This window comes from Delphinus delphis, chromosome 4, assembly GCF_949987515.2.
Source record: "Delphinus delphis chromosome 4, mDelDel1.2, whole genome shotgun sequence".
Classification (NCBI taxonomy): domain Eukaryota; kingdom Metazoa; phylum Chordata; class Mammalia; order Artiodactyla; family Delphinidae; genus Delphinus; species Delphinus delphis.
This window is the reverse complement of record NC_082686.1, coordinates 122,529,135-122,548,623: the sequence shown is the minus strand read 5'-3', so window position 1 is coordinate 122,548,623 and position 19,489 is coordinate 122,529,135. Positions and strand designations below refer to the sequence as shown.

Here is a 19,489-nt window from a genome sequence, read left to right as displayed (position 1 = left end):
ACCAGAACTATGACTACGCACTCCCCCTTTCTGTCCAGTATTTTTGGAACCACACCAAAAATTTGATTTAAATCATTTCAAGGTACTTTCATAACAATGATATTTTAATTAATAATTATTCTAAATTAATTCTAAATGATTTTTAAGCACATGCAAATAGAGCCCATTTCAATAATCCAGACTGATCTCACAGCAATCCTCTAACTATGAAGGAAGAAGCAAATTACTGTTACCAAAAAAAAAAAACTTTAAAAATGTCTATATCATGGATGACATAGAGATTTATTTTATTTCAAACATTGGTACACTTGTATCTTTATTGTCATGCCTACCATTCACATCTGAGTTTAATTTCTTTTATTAATATAGCTACTTTTAGATTTTTTTGTAAAAGGATATTTAGCATTTGACAGATTCACTTGTACTGAGGTAGTTTAATTATTGGTGGCACAATATAAGATGAGACCAGACAGAATCAAACTATTACCTTGATTAGGAGAAGGGAAATGTATCTATTTAATGGGCAATGCCCAGATGTGACCTAGCCTTCCTGCTGGCCTGACAAAAGACTTAACTGGGGATGTGGGAATATCTTATTCAGGGGTCTAGCAGATTCATAGTCAGCTATGACCTGGGGACTGCTACACTGTTTCCTTTATTTTTACAACAACTGTAATATTTCCATTTTTTCTTTTTTTTTATGTTTGTATATTTCTCTCTGTTCTGTATGTCTTTGTATGTTTCTGTCTACATGTAATCCATGCCACTAATTTGAGATATGGCTATAGCACCTGTCTGGACATGGATATCAGGGAGAGATTGTGCTGTTTTCTTCGCTGATAGCTTTATAATGTTCTAAGAGAGAACATGTTCATATTTTTTGCATTTCGAGAGGTCACTTTATACTATCACTGTTCTTTGTCAGTGAATAAAATCAATTGAGAGACATAGGAGTGAGAAACATGTTATCTTTATCCTGACAAAGGTGTTGAGAGGGCATGGTTATGTTCTTTGGGAACATAGTAAGTCCCCTACATACGAACCTTCAAGTTGCAAACTTTCAAAGATGTGAACGTGCATCTGGTTCCAGCAAGGAGCCATAACCTGTGCCATCAATGTCAGGCGTGAGTGAAATTGCAGCTTGCCCTCTGTCTCCTATCACTGACAATCCTTCAGCTCTACCATCTCCCACCCCTTCTCCCTCCTCGAGTCAGTAACTCTTCTTGCCTGTTCACTCGATGCCAACCCCTGTATGCCAGCTGTTACACTGTACTACTGTACTTTTCAAGGCACTGTATTGTAAGATTAAAAAGGTTTTCTTTATTTTCTGTGTTTGTTTGTTTTTTATATAGTACTTGTGTGAAAAGTATTATAAACCTATTACAGTACAGTACTATATAGCCAACTGTGTTAGTTGGGTACCTAGGCTAACTTAGTTGGACTTATGAACAAATTGTACTTACGAATGTGCTCTTGGAATGGAACTCGTTCGTATGTAGGGGACTTACTACAATAGACTTGTAGAAGGATGCAGATTGAGATTTACTCTTCTTGTCTCAGGCAGAGCCAAAAATCCACAGTCCTTTCTTATGGAGGCCTGCCACTATAAACTTTACTCCATGGAGGAGCTAGGAATGTATTCTCCCTGCAGACAGGCTGCCTCTCCAAAGAGAGTCAAAGATAAACAGGGCTGAACTCCTACCCAGCTTCTTTCAATCTCACCAGACCAATAAGTCATCCCTATTCCCTGAGGCAAGCAAATGAGGTGACAGAAAAGGTCAGGTGTGTTCCCTAGAGTCACTGTCTCTACATGGAAATTTCAGGAGTGGAGAGTAATTGTGGTAGAGGTGAGCTTGTCCCTTAAGTCTTTTCTCTTTTTTCATAATATCATAACCTGTGATTTCATTGATTTCACATGAAAACTTGGAATAAAGAGAAAATTTCCCATCCTACTATGCAGCTAGGTGTGATGACTTAGCAAAATTTGGGCCTACTAGATGTGAATTGTAGCAACTGTTTTAAAAGATAATTGGCACACACCATTTGCCTCTCTCTTTGAGTCTTTCCTGATTCCAGGGAACACCTTTCCTCATTTCAGGGAGTATCTTTTCTGGGACACCAGCTGATTTGGGGAATGAAAACCATGAATAGTTGAGCCACAGGGTAGGAAAAACCTGGGTTCCTAAGAACTCCTTAGGGCTAATAGAGCTAACGTAAAGATATTATATGATTCCTGGACTGCCCAATGGCAGACTTTCATGTAACTTGTATCTTGTTCTGGGTCTCTGTTACTTGCACCTAAACATAATACTAAAAGATACATCTCTTAAAAAAAATCAATTAGGTTATTCTATTTTAAATAATTGCTCAGTTAAATTCATCAATTCTTGGACAATTTTTATAATAGTCCATGACACATGATTTTCACTCATGATTTTCAAAAGAAAACACATGTTTTCTAAGTATGTAAATCATGAGTCATGGACTATTATAAAAATTGTCCAAGAATTGATGAATTTAACTGAGCAATTAGGTTAATTGATTTTTTTGAAATTGTTTTCCTAGGGCATATTCTTGTCAGAGTATAAGCAGACTAGGTTATTTGCAAATAGCTTCCTATAAGGTGGCATGTTGTTATACTTAACTGTAGGTAGGAAGTAATATACTTCATACTGGTAGTTCCCAGTCCCCCATTTCTCTCCCTTTTTCTTGATTCTTAAATGAACTAAGTCTTTCACCATTTTCCCAAAATGTAAGGAAACCTCCTATGCACTGTGATCAAAACTTAATAAAATATGTAAAATTATTATCTTTTTAACTGGCTTAAGAAACATTTTTGAAGAGATTTGACTATTTAAAATTTATTTATCTGAATCAAGTAGGATGTTCAGTCTTCCTATGTTTCCAGTAAAATGTAATTACTCCTAGTCACATTGTCACATCTAAACTAAAATTCCTGTGGAGTCAGGAACAAGGCAAGATGTCCCCTCTCACCACTCATTTTCAGCATCGTGTTGGAAGTCCTAGCAAATGCAATAAGACAGGAAAAATAAGATCATCTATGTAGAAAATCTGAAAGAATCAACAACAAAAACTCCTGGAACTAATAAGGGATTATAGCAAGGTTGCAGGATACAAGGTTAATAGGCAAAAGTCAATCACGTTCCCATACACCACCAATGAACACATGGAATTTGAAATTTGAAACACATTACCATTTACATTAGTACCCCCCAAAAATGAAATACTTAGGTATAAATCTACCAAAATGTGTCCAAGACCTATATGAGGAAAACTACAGAACTCTAATAAAAGAAATCAAAGAACTAAATAAATGAAGAGATATTTCAAGTTCTTGGATAGAAAGACTCAATGTTGTCAAGATGTTAGTTCTTCCCAACTTGTGTATAAAATCAATGTGGTCCCAATCAAAATCCAGCAAGTTCTTTTGTGGATATAGGCAAACTGATTCTAAAGTTTATATGGAGAGGCAAAAGACACAAAATAGCCAACATAATTTTGAAAAAAGAAGAACAAAGTTGGAGGACTGACACTACCAGACTTCAAGACCTACTGTAAAGTTATAGTAATCAAGAAAGTGTGGCACTGGCGAAAGAACAGACAAATAGATCAGTAGAACAGAATAGAGAGCCCAGGAATAGACCCACATGAATATGGTCAACTGATCTTTGACGATGAAGTGAAGATAGTCTTTTCAACAAACAGTGCCAGAACAGCTGGACATCCACATGCAAAAATGAATCTAGACACAGACCTTAAACCCTTCACAAAAATTAACTCAAAATGGACCACAGACCTAAATGTAAAGTGCAAAACTATAAAACTCCTAGAAGATAACAGAGGAGAAAATCTAGGTGTCCATGGATTTGGCAATGAATTTTTAGATATAACACCAAAAGCATGATCCATGAGTGAAATAATTGATAGGCTGGACTTCATTAAATTTAAAAACTTCTGCTCTTTGGAAGAGAATGTCAACAGAATGAAAGACAAGCCACAGATTGGGAGAAAATATTTGCAGAAGACATATCTGATAAAGGACTATTACAAAAAATATACAAAGAACTCTTAAAATTCAACAATAAGAAGACAACCGAAATAAAAAAATGGGCCTAAGACCTTAACAGATGCCTCACCAAAAGAAGATATACAGATGGTAAAATGGCATATGAAAAGGTGCTCCACATCATATGTCATCAGGGAAATGCAAATTAAAACAGCAGTGAGATACTACCATATACCTATTAGAATGGTCAAAATCCAGAATACTGACAACACCAAATGCTGGTGAGGATGTGGAATGACAGGAACTCTCATTAATTGCTAGTGGAAATACAAAGTGGTGCAGCCACTTTTAAAAACACTTCAGCAGTTTATTACAAAACTAAACATTCTTACTGCATGATCCAGCAAACCTGCTCCTTGGTATTTACCCAAAGAAGCTGAAAACATCTCCACCTAAAAACCTGCAGTAAAGTATTACATGCAGACAATGGAGTATCATTCAGTGAAAAAAAAAAAAAAAGACACGGAGGAAACTTAGATGTATAATAACTAAGTGAAGGAAGTCAGTCTTGAGAGGCTTCTTACTATATGATTTCAACTATGTGATATTCTGGCAAATATCAAAAAAGGCAAAACTGTGGAAATAATAAAAAGATCAGTGGTTGCTAGGCAGGGGTTGGAAGGGATGGAGAAATGAACAGGCAGAGCATAGGATTTTTAGGGCAGTGAAACTACTCTGTATGACATTATGACGGTGAATGCATGTCATTATAAATTTGTCCACACCCATAGAATGTAAAACACCATGACTGAATCCTAATGTAAACTATGGACTTTGTATGATGATGATATGTCAATGTAGGTTCATCAGTTTTTACAAATGTACTACTCTGATAGGGGATGTTGATGATGGCAAAGCTATGCATGTGTGGGAACAGTGGGTAAATGGTAAATCTCTACCTTCTGCTTAATATTGCTGTGAACCTAAAGCCACTCTATAAAGTAGTCTATTAAAAACAAACAAAATTCTTATAGAGGCCTTGTAAATGACATTAATGAGTGAGGAATAATTACCGGGGATTGTTGCAAACTGGAGACCCCATCTAAAGGGGGAAGCTGATTGTTACCATCAGCAGATTGAGTCATCAGAGCGTGTGAAAGTAATATGGACAGAATATCAGTCAGGGTAGTCTAAGTTATGCTGTGGTGACAACTCCTAAGTCTTAGTGGCTTATAAGAAAAAAGGTTTGTTCCTTGCTTACCCCATATGTCTAGTGCAAGTTATCAGAACACCTCTGCTCATCAGAGTTTCTCAAGGACATATGCTGGTAAGACTCCATATTGATTCAATCTTTCATAATTGCCAGGGTGTGAGGAGGTGTACAGTGCAACTCACAGACTGGATCTTAAAGTTTCTGCCCAGAAGTGAAGTACCTCACCTGAAGTCACAATTCATTGGTTAGCACAAGTCATGTAGATACAACCAACTTAAATGAGTAAAAAAAAAATGCAATCTTATATACCTGGAAGGAAAGAAAAGAGTTTGTAAATAACGTTAATGACTACCCCACAGATGTTCTGGTTTTTTGTTTTTGTTTTCTTTTTCTTCAGAAGAGCTTATATGAAATCACTTCATATATAAATGTGGGCAAATAGTTACATTTTAAAAACACATCATTAGGTTGATGATGCTTGTTGGCTTCTAGTTTTTCACTTTTATCAACTAACATCTTAGTAGAAGCTAGGATAAATTTGGCAGCTGAGTAAAGGCAGTGAAAGGCCCTAGGGATAAGGAAAATGAGAAAAATAGAGGGAAGCTTCTCGACTGGACACAGGCAGTGGTATCAAAGCTATACTTTCTCTCACTTCGAAGTTTGCCTGACCTGAATGCTTAAAATTAAAAAGACTAACAAGACCAAGTGTTGGTGAGAGTAGAGAGCAACTGGAACTCTCATAAATTGGTTTGCCATTTTGGAAAGCCATTTGGAAGTATCTAATAAAACTAGACATATACTTTATTATTCAGCTATTTAACTTTTAGGTATATACTCAAGAAAAGTAAGTGCAAATGTTTACCAAAGGTCATGTACAATAATGTTTCTAGCAGCTATTTTCATAGCACCAAATTCAAAGATCCCAAAATATCCATCAATAGGAGAATAAAGTGTATTGTATTCACACAATGGAGTACCACAGTAATAAAAGGGAGAAACTGCGACGTACAACACAACATGGCAGATGGAAAAATCTCAGAAGGTGTCTGTATTAGGGTTCTCCAGAGAACCAAGAGAATGTATATATGGAATTGGCTCATTGGGTTTTGGAGACTAAGTCCCACAATCTGCAGTTGGGAAGCTGGAGACACAGGTGAGCTAATGGTATAATTCTAGTACAAGTCCAAGGCAGGAGAAAACTGATGTCCCAGCTCAGACAGAGAGAGAGTAAATTCTCCCTTACTCCACTTTCTCTATTCAGGCATCCAGCTGATCAGAAGAGAATCAACCATGTTGGGGAGGGCAATCTGCTTTGCTCAGTCTACTGACTCAAATATTAATGTCATCCAGAAACACCCTCACAGACTCACCCAGAATGTCTAACTCTATATTTGGGCACCCCATGGCCCTGTCAAATTGACACAGAAAACTAACCATCACAAGTCCACTCCTTGTCAACTTGGCATCCATACATATCTCCTTAAACCATACTTAATCTTTGAACACAGATAATAACAAGTTGATAATTCCACCTGACATGATAGGGCTATACTTCCTACGGTTGAAAACACACTGGGACTTCCCTGGTGGCACAGTGATTAAGAATCCACCTGCCAATGCAGGGGACACGGGTTCAAGCCCTGGTCTGGGAAGATCCCACATGCCGCGGTGCAACTAAGCCCGTGCACCACAACTACTGAGCCTGCGCTCTAGAGCCCGTGCTCTGCAACAGGAGAAGCCACTGCAGTGAGAAGCCTGTGCACCACAGCAAAGAGTAGCCCCCGCTCACCACAACTGGAGAAAGCCCGCACACAACAATGAAGACCCAATGCAGCCAAAATTTAATTAATTAATTAATTTAAAAAAGAGAAAAAAGAAAACACACTAACCTCTTCCCTAGAAGAGAAAGTCCTTGGGTGATGTTTACTCTTCTCCTGATATCCAGTAACTTAAATACCATGATATAAAATTAATATGTAAATACCATGATAATAAGTCAATATATCTTATGTTACATGATAAGGGAATAGGAGAGGAAAACAAAGATATTTGCTCTACATACAACATATAACAGAGTAAGGAATACTCAGTTGTAATTCTCAATTCTGTAACAGGTCACATGGTCATAGCTGGCATTTATAATTGCCTTCTCCCACTATTTATTACCTTTGCCTTCAGACAGCACTTCAGCTGGTTGTGGTTTTCTACCTAGTGGAATTATCCAAACCTTCATTCCTAAATGTCATGGGACATTAGTAGTCCTGTCTGGATTGGGTTATTGTAGTTTTCCATTGACATTAACACAGGGCATAGTAATACCAAGAGATGCCCTAAAGGATCTCCTGTATTCCAGTATATTCATCCTTACCTCCATTGTTGACTAGCCGTCCAATATCCCCTTAGTAATCAGGATCAATCACCTCATCCAGTATAGTTACACCCTTCTTTGCCTGTTGACTCAAAGGCATGAAGAGTCCAAAGTGCCAGGGTGACAGTCTTCACTTTCAGAGTAAAGGAATCACTGTTTTGCCTCCCAGTGTGAGAATTCCTCACTCTGGTACTAAGTCTTCTAGGCCAGCAGAGCATAAGGTCACAGGAACAGGAAACATAAGTTTTGCTAATGGGTTTGCTAATTTCCACCCCTAGATTCCTGGATTCATGAATACTGGCTATCGAAGAAACAGCATTGTACTTTGGTTGCTGATTCAGAGCATATGTAGCCTCCTGGAGAACCTTGCCCCAGCCTTGCAAGGCATTGCCACTTACTTGGTGCTGTAGCCAAATCTTCAAAAAGCTGTTTCACCATTATATCAATCCAACTTCTTCAAGGTGGTGAGGAACATGGTAACACCAGTGAATTCCATGAGCATAGGCCCATTGCCACACTTCCTTTGCTGTAATGTGTGTTCCTCAGTCAGAAGCAATGCTGTGTGAAATATCATGGTGAATAAGGCATTCTATAAGTCCACAGATGGTAGCTTTGGCAGAAGCCTTGCATGCAAGGAAGGCAAATTCATATCAGAGTAAGCGTCTATTCCAATAAGAACAAAACGCTGCCCTTCCATGATGTAAGAGTCCAATGCAGTCAACCTACCACCAGATAGCTTGCTGATTACCTCATGGAGTGATACTGTACCGGGGACTCAGTGTTAGTCTCTGCTGCTGGCAAGTTGGCTACTCAGCCATGGCCATAGCCCAGTCATCCTTGGGGAGGGGAAGTTCTTGTTGCTGAGCCCATGTTGACCTGATCCCTGCCACCATGGCCACTTTTTCCATGAATCCAATGGGCAATGATGTGTGGCTGGGAAAGGAGTTGGCTAGTAGAGCAGAACGTCTCATCCTAGTTGCATGATTATTAAAATCCTCCTCTGCTAAGGTCACCCTTTGATGAGCATTCACATGGGACACAAATAATGTCATGTTTTTTTGTCCATTCAAAGAAGTCTACCCACATACCTCTTTCTCAAATTTCCTTGTCACCAATTTTCCAACCGTGTTCATTCCAAGTCTCTAACCATCTAGCCAAATGGTCATCCAGCCATTGACCATAGCCCATGAATCAGTATCACGCATCTGGCTTTTTATCCTTGCAAGCAAAGTGAACAACCATGTGTCCTGCCCAAAGCTCTGCTAACTGGAAGGATTTTCTTGACCACTGTCCTTCAGGGCTGTCCCAGAAAGGGGCTGTAGTGTTGCAGCTGTCCACGTCCAAGTGGCGCCTGCATATCATGGGGAACCATCTGTAAATCAAGCCTGAGTCTTCTCCTCCTCTGTGAGCTGATGGTAGGTGCATTCTGAGAGAGAGAGAGAGAGAGAGAGAGAGAGAGAGAGGGCGATGTGGCAGGAGTGGGGACCATGGACATTTGGGCCATTTTTTTCAAAACAACTAGTTACTCATTCTTATACTGTCTGACAGGTAATTCGTATGATTACTACTCATTTAAGGGAGGAGGATTTCTTGGGTGTTCTTTACGTCACCAACCTCCAGGTAAAGCTCTGCTAAAAAATAAGCAAACAAATCTCTTCTTGCTTCTGATTTGTGTGTGTGTGTGTATGCCATTACTTTTAATGAGGTCTAATCATTTTTATGATAAAGTATAATTGTGAAGTATTTTAAGCTATGTGATAGCAAAGTTTTAATAAGTATTAATTGTACAGTAATAGTAAATAATTTAAAGAAGGGGAAGGCCAATCAAAACAAAAGTGAGCTTGTATTTTGTAAATAAGTTTTTCTAAGTTGTGCATAAAGTAAAAAGCAGGACAACTTTTACCAGATTCCTTTGTTCTTCCCTCTGTTGTAAAATCATATCTAGGTACTGACTCTCCAGTTTTATCATATGTGGTATTTTTATGACACACTCTTTAAGAATGTGGGAAGGAAATAGGTTTTGAAGGGTAAAAAACTGGGATCAACAGAAACACAAAATTGAACCAGTAATTATTTTATTACATTTTCTTTTCTTACTGAAAATATGGATGTGTGTTATTTAAGCAATCACTTCCTTAAGAGAAAGAATTGACTTATCACTCTTTGTTAATTTATATAGTGTTCCAGGATATAAAATAATGTAGAGCTTCTCATCTGGTCAAATTGTGGAACAAAACTTGGAATTCTGCCAAATGATCAGGCCGATAGTATTCCAGGCTTCTGACACCATGAGACCACAGTGTCACTGGCTTTCAAAAACACATCCGTGCAGCCCATTTAACTAATGGTTGTCATTTTTGTTTCCTCCTTAGTTTTTGGCAGTGTCCTATTTTATTGTACAGGTCATAGACCTCCACATCTGGAACTGATCTAGTTTTTTTTTTTTTAACTGAAATAGTGCTAAGTTCATATCCATGCCTCAAAGTTTCATGGGAGTTGGTATTTTGAGGATTATTAGCCAAACCACTCTTCCAATAGCATTTTGATTTCATCCATCCTTAGGGAATTATGAGCAAGTGCTAGATAATTAAATTCAGTCATATTATCAGACATAAAAAATATATAAAATTATGTCATTTTTGCTTCAGAAATCCAAATATGACCAGGGTTTGATTTCCTGGCTCTGTCCTTTTTGGACAAAATCCTCGATGAAGCCTCTGTTAGCCTTGATAAGTAAAGGTAATAATTCCCTCTTTTTAGGATTTTTGTTATGATTAAATAAGCATGTTTTACCATTATTATTTTATTTATATTATTAATACACCCTTGATTCTCACCTATAAACATTTTTATGGCTTTCAGATGATGCATAAGTACTCAAAGTGAGAGATAAATTTCTCAGAAAAATAATGAGAAAGTAAAGTTTTACTAATTCTAAATATTGGATATATCTAATCTAGCATTTTCCACACTGAGGAATTAGATGCTCTCCTACAATACTGGTGTATATTTGTAATGTATTTTTGATTTTTGATACTCAATTCAAATAACAACTATAATTATTTACATGTGTATTTATGTAAATAAGCCATACATTCTCCAGATTAGTTTTCCAACAATATTTTCCAAATTTTAGTTTTTGTGAAGACTTGTTGAAGACTTGTTCTAAGTTGAGAATCCATAATTCAGTTTAACTTTTACCTCTCAAAATATGTGATGACTTTCCTTCAGAGTACAGCAAGGAGAATTCGAGAGCATTTATACAATCACAGGATTTATAACTAGAAGAAACTTTAGTATTCTTTAATAGGTAAAATATTGTTTTACAGAGAGTATTATTTTATAGATAAGAAAACTGAGGCTCCAGTATTAGTTAATTAATGTTCACTGACACTGTGGACAGATGTGAGGTATTACTTTTATACCCACAGTCTTTCACAGGATTTCCAATTCTCTTCCCTTTGTTCAAGGGGACGTAAAAGTGTCCAGGACAATTGTGTTGTCCGTAGGTCCATGGATGAAGTGAGCGGAGGGGGTCATGCACAAGGGCAGCTCCTCCATAGCATCCCTAACACTACACTTCTAGGTCTCATGTGTTCACAATTTCTCTCTCTTTTTTATTTTTAATATCATTTTCACTCCTGTTTCGAATTAGTATGGTCTTCCTTTTTATTTTATTGAACCTTGTACAAAATAGAATATTCTGATTCACATTACATGTAGTGTGTCTCTCTTTTTCATACATATAATTGAGGGTGATGCTTCTCAATACTGTGCTCTCACACAAGGTTCCAGAAAGTAATCCAGTCCAACAGTGGACTGGATTACAATGCTCTGAAACCATTTTATGGGCCACAGTGTAATTCTTCATTATCTTATCTTACCATTAACTTAGATAATTATATAATTTTACTGAATAAGTGCTTTTTTAATGAAATATAGTTGATTTACAAAGTTGTGTTAGTTTCAGATGTACAACAAAGTGATTCAGTTATATATATATATATTCTTTTTCAGATTATTTTCCAATATAGGTTATAACAAGATATTGGATATTGTTCCCTGTGTTACACAGTAAGTCCTTGTTGCTTAGCTATTTTATGTAGAGTTGTGTATCTGTTAATCCCATACTCCTAATTTATTCCTCCTCACCTTCCCTTCCTCTTAGGTAAAAATAAGTTTGTTTTCCAGGTCCATGAGTCTGTTTCTGTTTTGTAAATATATTCCCTTATATTATTCCTTAGACTTCTCATATAAGTGATATCATAAAATATTTGTCTCTCTCTGTCTGACTTACTTCACTCAGTATGAAATTTCCAGGTCCATCCATGTTGCTGCAGGTGGCCATATTTCATTCTTTTTTATGGCTGAGTACTGTTCCATTGGCCATCTGTATGTCTTTTTTGGAGAAATGTCAATTTAGGTCTTCTGCCTGTTTTTTGATTGAGTGTTTTGTTGTTGTTTTACTGAGTTGTATGAGCTGTCTGTATATTTTGGATATTAACCCCTTGTCAGTCGCATCATATGCAAATAGTTTCTCCCATTCTGTAGGTTGTCTTTTCGTTTTGTTGATGGTTTCCTTTGCAGTGCAAAAGATTTTAAGTTTGATTAGGTCCCATTTGTTTATTTTTGCTTTTATTTATTTTGCATTGGGAGACTGATCTAAGAAAGTATTGCTACCATTTATGTCAGAGAATGTTTTGACTTTCTGTCTGATGTTCTGATTGGGTGATTTCCATTATTCTGTCTTTCACATCCCTTATTTGTTCTTCTGCATTATTTAGAATGCTGCTCATTGCTTTTAGCTTGGTTTTTATTTTGGCAATTGAGTTGTCTAATTTTGATTGGTTCCTCTTTATAGTTTCTACTTCCTTGTTACAGTGATCTGCATTTCTATTGATAATCTTTCTTAATTCCTTTACCTTTTTTTTTTTTTTTTTTTTTGCGGTATGCGGGCCTCTCACTGTTGTGGCCTCTCCCGTTGCGGAACACAGGTTCCGGACGCGCAGGCTAAGCGGCCACGGCTCACGGGCCCAGCTGCTCCGCGGAATGTGGGATCTTCGCGGACCGGGACACGAACCCGTGTCCCCTGCATCGGCAGGTGGACTCTCAACCACTGCGCCACCAGGGAAGCCCCCTTTAGCATTTTTATTACCTCCTTTTTTGAATGGGGTCTAGTAGACTGGAGAGATCTGTTTCATTGTTTGTTCTTTCAGGGGATTTCTCTTGTTCTTTTAATTGGGAGTAGTTCCTCTGCTTTTTCATTTTACTCAAGTTTCTCTGTCTCTGTGTATTTAGGAGAAACAGTTATATATTGTGGTCATGAAGGGCTGTTTTTATGTGGGAGAGTCACTGTGTAGACTGTGTGAGTCTACTATTTTTGGTGCCAGGGCTGTTTCTGGTATGGATGCCTGCCATAACTTTCCTCAGAGTGTGCTGGCTATTATTCCCCCATAGGGGGTGTGTTTGGTTTTGTAGGGACCAGAGCCTGCACTGGAAGTTGGGTGGGGCCTCCTCTTTGATCTGTGGCTGTCACAACCCTGTCAGGGGCAGGTCTGCTCCCCAGTTGTTGGAGTAGAAGCCCTGAGATTTGGGTTCAATAAAACTCTGTTGCCCTTAGTGTGTGCTCTGTGCCTAAAGAGGTGAGTGCTGAAGCAAGTGAGGCCTGTGTGGTCACAGTGAACCTATGTGCCACCTATGCTGGTGTCCTTGGTTTTTCTCAGAAGTAGCCCAAGGTCACATCCCTTTCTCCCTTGTGTTCATCCCAGACCTAGTGTTAGGCTGGCGCAGGGGGCCGGAGTGCTGTGGCTGCAGGAATCAAAGTGGTTGTACTGCTGCCTAGAACCTGACCTGCCTCTGTGGTAGGCATCTCTTAGGGCCCATCCACCCCAGATCCAGCTCCAAGATGCAGTGTGATATAGGTGGGAATGGAATGCTCCTGCTGGGAAAGGAACCACTCCATACTCCTCCCCAGGGGCTGTCCTCCAAGGACATGCGATTCTGTGATGCCATCCACCACCTGATGTGCAGGCTAACAAACACTGCTGCTGCTGGGCCTGCCCCCTGGACACACCCCTGCTCTGGGAGAGTTAATAATCACTCTGCCCCTGCCCTCAAGTCACAAAGCTTGCAGCCTCTGGAGCCACACCCCACCATGGCATGCTGACAATGAGGCTCCCATGGCATACCCACACCCTGCCCTGCACATGCTAATATTGGAACTCCTATGGCATACCCGCCCCCCACCCTGCATGCACTAGGCAGCCCGGACCACACACCAGGCCCTATAGGCTGTCTGTGTGCAGCTAGACTTAGTCCTCTCCCAGGGTCCATCCACTGAAGCCCTAGTTTCAGTGTCTAGGCACTGCACATACTAGCAGCCCCACCTGGCGCACATTTCGGGCTGGGAAGGGCAGGGACATGAAAGCCATCAGCTCCTGTCTCTCTCTGCCCTGATTGCTAGGCAGGCAGATACCATGCCCCTTCAACTCTCTATCTGTCATAGTGAACCTCCCAGCCAACAAAGGGGGTTCCCAGGGCAAGGGAAACTTTTCTTTTTCACAGCTCCCTCCCAGGAGCACCAGTCCCATTCCAATGCCTTTTTTTTTTTCCATCTTGCCCAGTTACATGGGGATCTTTCTTGCAGCTTTGATTGTATAAGAGGTCTTCTGCCAGTTTTCAGTTGATGTTTTGTGAGAATTGTTCCACATGTACAAACATGATGTGTTAGTAAAGGGAAGTGAGCTCCACATCCTTCTATTCCACCATCTTGATCTCTGCCTTTAACAGCTTTTTCCTACTGCATAATTTCTTATACATTGAAATTACATCCATTTATGACAGCACTTATCACAGCTTGAATGTAGGCAGGGCCTATGACTTGCTTCTAAAATAATAGAATATGAAAATGAGATGGGATATCTCTTCCTTGATTAGGTTAATTATATGACAAAAGTCATAAGATGTCACTCTTAGCTGACTAGAGACTTTTCTCTATTGCTGGCTTGAGGAAGCAAGCTGCCAGTTTGTTTGTGAACCCAGGGAAAGGTCCAGGTGGCAAGGAACTGCAGATGGCCTTCAGCTGACAGCCAGCAATAAAATAGACATTTCAGTCACACAGCAGCAAAGAAGTGAGTTATGTCAACAAACTGAAAGAGCTTGGGATCGGATTCAGCCACTCAAGGCTCCAGATGATAATTCAGCCTAGATAACATCTTAATTGATACCTCGTGAGACCCTGAGCAGAGGATCCAGCTAAACTGTGCCTAGACTCCTTACAGAAATTGTGAGATAGTAAATGTATGTTGTTTTAAGCTGCTAAGTTTGTGGTAATTAATTACAGAGCAACAGAAAAGTAATACAGTCAACAAAGTCAAATTGCAATCATTTGAGCTTGCTTTACCATTTTCTATAGTGCTGTCTCATAAACAGTTGCAATTTGATTTGTGATTTTTTTTAATGAATAAAAATATTTTATTTTTCTGGATTTGAGGTGTTTGTGGTATTTATCAATTTAAAAAATTTTAGATTTGTTAAATGTGTATTTCTTTTATAAGTCTTAAGCAGCACTCACTTTCATACCTAATTTTGTACTGTTTTTCTTAAGGAAGGCTTGCAAAATCCTACCTGCTTTGGCCCTTCAAAATCTGGATTCACCCTGAGCTCTGATCATACTCTCTAGTCCTTGGACAATCTTGCACACCAACTACAAGCTCCTTGAGCTGGCACAGATAGGCTAATTCCTCTCCCTGGCTGATAGTCCTGCCTACATCACTAGGCAAAACTGACTGAACCAACAAAGGGACAGATTGGAAAGGCTTACTGACTTTAAATAGTCAGAGGAAGTGCCCTTCTCCCTGCCAGCGCTGAGACTCAGCTCACTTTCCCAGAGACACCACATAGTAGGGGACACTAGCTAGGGGGATCCCACCACAAGTACCTGGCCCTTGAGGTTCTCTTCTCCCCCACAGGGCACAAGACTCTTCTCCGCAGCCCAGAAACACCATTCTGCTGGCAGCACTGGCAGACGGCATCATGCCAAGATTAATACACAATCTAGGAAATGTTCTTTGTCCCATGCGCCTTAGAGGTGTGAGATCACTCAGCCTGGGGAAGCTCCTTCATCTCCCTCAAATTGCATTAGCTGAGACCAGTGGCAGCCTCAGGTTACAAGCTAAGAGAAGCAGCAGACAGCAAAATAGCACTGCATTGACTTTGAAAATTAGATTGTCATTGGAACCACAGCTCACAGAATTAGGCCAAAGATAAACAGAGGACTGATGCTAAAACAAAATATTAATAGGATCCAGGGCTTCCTTTAAAAATAGGCAAAATGCCCAGGATACAGTAAAAAAAAAAAAAAAAATTGACCCATTATACAGAGGATGGAAAATTAACATGAATGAGAGTAGAAAATTAGTTGACACCAACACCAAGATGAGTCAGGTATTGGATGATCTGACAAAGATTTTAAAGCAGCCATCATAAAAATGACTTTTACAAGCAATTACAAATTCTCTGAAACAGATGGAAAAATAGAAGCCCAGCATAGAAACAGAAGTTACTTAAAGGAACAAAATGGAAAGGATAGAGCTGAAAAATACAGTAACAAATTCTTTTAAACTCTCTAGATGACAGAGGATAGAATTAGTGAACTTGATATAATTGACCTAATCTGAACAAAAATAAAAAAATAGACTGAAAAAAAGAAAATGAACAGGGCTTCAAGGACCTGTGGGACAGTAACAAAGAATCCAACCTTTGTATCATCAGAAAAGACAGAGAGAGGGGGGCTGAAAGGGTATTAAAAAATAATGGCTGAAAACTCCCTAAATTTGATGAAAGATATAAATTCACAGATGCAAGTAGATGACAGGTATATCTACATGGAAAATCCCAAGAAATCTACATAACAAATTAAGAAAATTAGAACTAATGAGCAAGGTCACATGATACAGATCAAGACATAAATATCAACAGCATTTCTATATACTAACAATGAGCATATAGAAAATCAAAATTAGAAATGCAATGTCATTTACTATCACTCCAAAGAAAACAAAGGACTTAGGTAGTCTTTAACAGGCCTTAGTTTTAGGTAGAATGATTTCTCCTACTTTATTCATAAACTTAACAAACATGTACAGGATCTATATGCTGAAAGTTACAAAATTCTGATGAAAGAAATCAAAGATGTAAATGAACAGAAAGATATACTGTTTTCATGTATTGGAAGATTCAACATAGTAAAGACAGTTATCTCCAAATTGGTTTATAGGTTTAATGTAATTTCTATTGAGTCAGAAAAAAAAAACAGAGGAAAAACTTGTGTAGGCATAGACAAGCTTATTCTAAAATTTATATTACAAAAAATTAATAAACAGAAACCTTCAATTAACTAGAATTAGGAGACCAGAACAGGAAGTTCGCACGCCCTGCGACAAAAGCAGAGCCTAACAGGAGGAAGAAAGACTCCTTTTCTTCCCTGGCAAGGACTCAGCCAATGAAAAGCCATGGACAGTTGTGTTTACTATAGCCCTCCCAACTTTTTTTTCACTCTGGCCATGGATACAGACATAACTGCAATTCTCTGCTGATCAAATAAACTCACCTTTGCTAGAGAAATATCTGGCAATCTGTTTATTTCATGTTAACAATATATAAAGACACAGGCCCTAGAATAGCTAAAACAATCATGAAAAAGAACAAAGAGGTAGAAATCCTTCTACCCAATATTAAGGCCTAATGGAGAGCTGCAGTAGTGAGGACGGTGTGCTATTGGTGGAGGCATAATCAAATAGATTAGTGGAACAGAATACAGGGTCCAAAGTTAGATTCACACAGACTTGTTGAACTGATATTTTTACAAAAGTGGAAAAACAATTCATTGTACGAAGGATAGCTTTATCAACAAATAGCTGGAGCAATTGGAAATCCACAGGTAAAAACATAAACCTCAACCTAAATCTCACACCTTACACAAAAAATTAACTCAAAATGAATCAGATATTGAAATGTAAAACTTAAAACTATTAACATTTTATTTAAAAAATAGAAGGGCTTCCCTGGTGGCGCAGTGGTTGGGAGTCCGCCAGCCAATGCAGAGGACGCGGGTTTGTGCCGCGGTCCGGAAGGATCCCACGTGCCATGGAGCGGCTGGGCCCATGAGCCGTGGCCGCTGAGCCTGCGCGTCTGGAGCCTGTGCTCCGCAATGGGAGGGGCCACAGCAGTGAGAGGCCCGCGTACCACAAAAAAATAATAATAATAATAAATAAATAAATAATAGGAGAAAAGGGCTTCCCTGGTGGCGCAGTGGTTGAGAGTCCACCTGCCAATGCAGGGGACACGGGTTCATGACCCGGTCCAGGAAGATCCCACATGCCGCGGAGCAGCTGGGCCCGTGAGCCATGGCCGCTGAGCCTGCGCGTCCGGAGCCTGTGCTCTGCAACGGGAGAGGCCACAGCAGTGAGAGGCCCGCATACCGCAAAAAAAATAAATAAAAAATAATTTGTGATTAACTCTCAACATACAAGGTATTGTAAGAAACTTTCTCCGTTTGATAAAGGGTATATGGGAAAGCTACTTAATGCTAAAATATTGAGTGCTTTTCCACTAAGATCTGAAAGAAAGTCAGGATGTTCAATCCTACAATTTTTTTTTCTTTAATAGATCTTCATTGGAGTATAATTGCTTCAGAATATTGTTAGTTTCTGTTGTACAACAAAGTGAATCAGCCATATGCATACATATATACCCATATCCCTTCCCTCTTGAGCCTCCCTCCCACCCTCCCTGTCCATCTCTCAAGGTGGTCACAAATCACTGAGCTGATCTCCCTGTGCTATGCTGCTGCTTCCCAATAGCTAGCTAATTTGCATTCAGTAGTGTATATATGTTGATGCTACTCTCACTTCACCCCAGCTTCCCCCTCCCCTCTGTGTCCTCAAGTTCATTCTCTATGTCTTCATCTTTATTCCTGCCCTGTCACTAGGTTCATCATTACAATTTTTCTTTTTAGATTTCATATACATGTGTTAACATATGGTATTTGTTTTTCTCTTTCTGATTCACTTAACTCTATATGACAGGTTCTAGGTCCATCCACCTCAATACAAATAACATAATTTAGTTACTTTTTACGGCTTAGTAATATTCCATTGTATATATGTGCCACATCTTCTTTATCAATTCATCAGTCCATGTCCTGGCTATTGTAAATACTGCTGCAATGAACATTGTGGTACATGTCTCTTTTTGAATTATGGTTTTCTCAGAGTATATGCCCAGTAGTGGGATTGCTGGGTCATGTGATAGTTCTATTTTTACTTTCTGAAGGAACCTCCGACTATTCTCCATAGTGGTTGTATCAATTCACATTCCCACCAATAGTGCAAGAGGGTTCCCTTTTCACCACACCCTTTCCAGCATTTATTCTTTCTAAATTTGTTTGTTTGTTTGAATTTTATTTTATTTTTTTATACAGCATGTTCTTATTAGTCATCCATTTTATACACATCAGTGTATACATGTCAATCCCAATCGCCCAGTTCATCACACCACTACCCCCACCCACCACTGCTTTCCCCCATTGGTGTCCAGACGTTTGTTCTCTAGATCTGTGTCTCAATTTCTGCCCTGCAAACCAGTTCATCTGTACAATTTTTCTAGGTTTCACATATATGCGTTAATATACGATATTTGTTTTTCTCTTTCTGAATTACTTCAGTTTGTATGACAGTCTCTAGATTCATCCACGTCTCTACAAATGACCCAATTCTGTTCCTTTTTATGGTGGAGTAATATTCCATTGTATATATGTACCACATCTTCTTTATCCATTCGTCTGTCAGTGGGCATTTAGGTTGCTTCCATGACCTGGCTA

The 19,489-nt window shown here is 39.0% G+C and overlaps 1 protein-coding gene across 1 annotated transcript in view; it reads left to right on the top strand.

Annotated features, from left to right (window-relative positions):
* Positions 1-11,670, top strand: part of LOC132424459 (phospholipid scramblase 2-like) — a 74,426-nt gene extending 62,756 nt beyond the window's left edge. The window contains exon 5 of the mRNA XM_060010172.1: positions 11,626-11,670. Within this exon, the coding sequence (XP_059866155.1) occupies positions 11,626-11,649 (24 nt within the window). The 3' untranslated portion in view covers positions 11,650-11,670. The remainder of the gene's footprint in view (positions 1-11,625) is intronic.
* Positions 11,671-19,489: the final 7,819 nt, after the last annotated feature.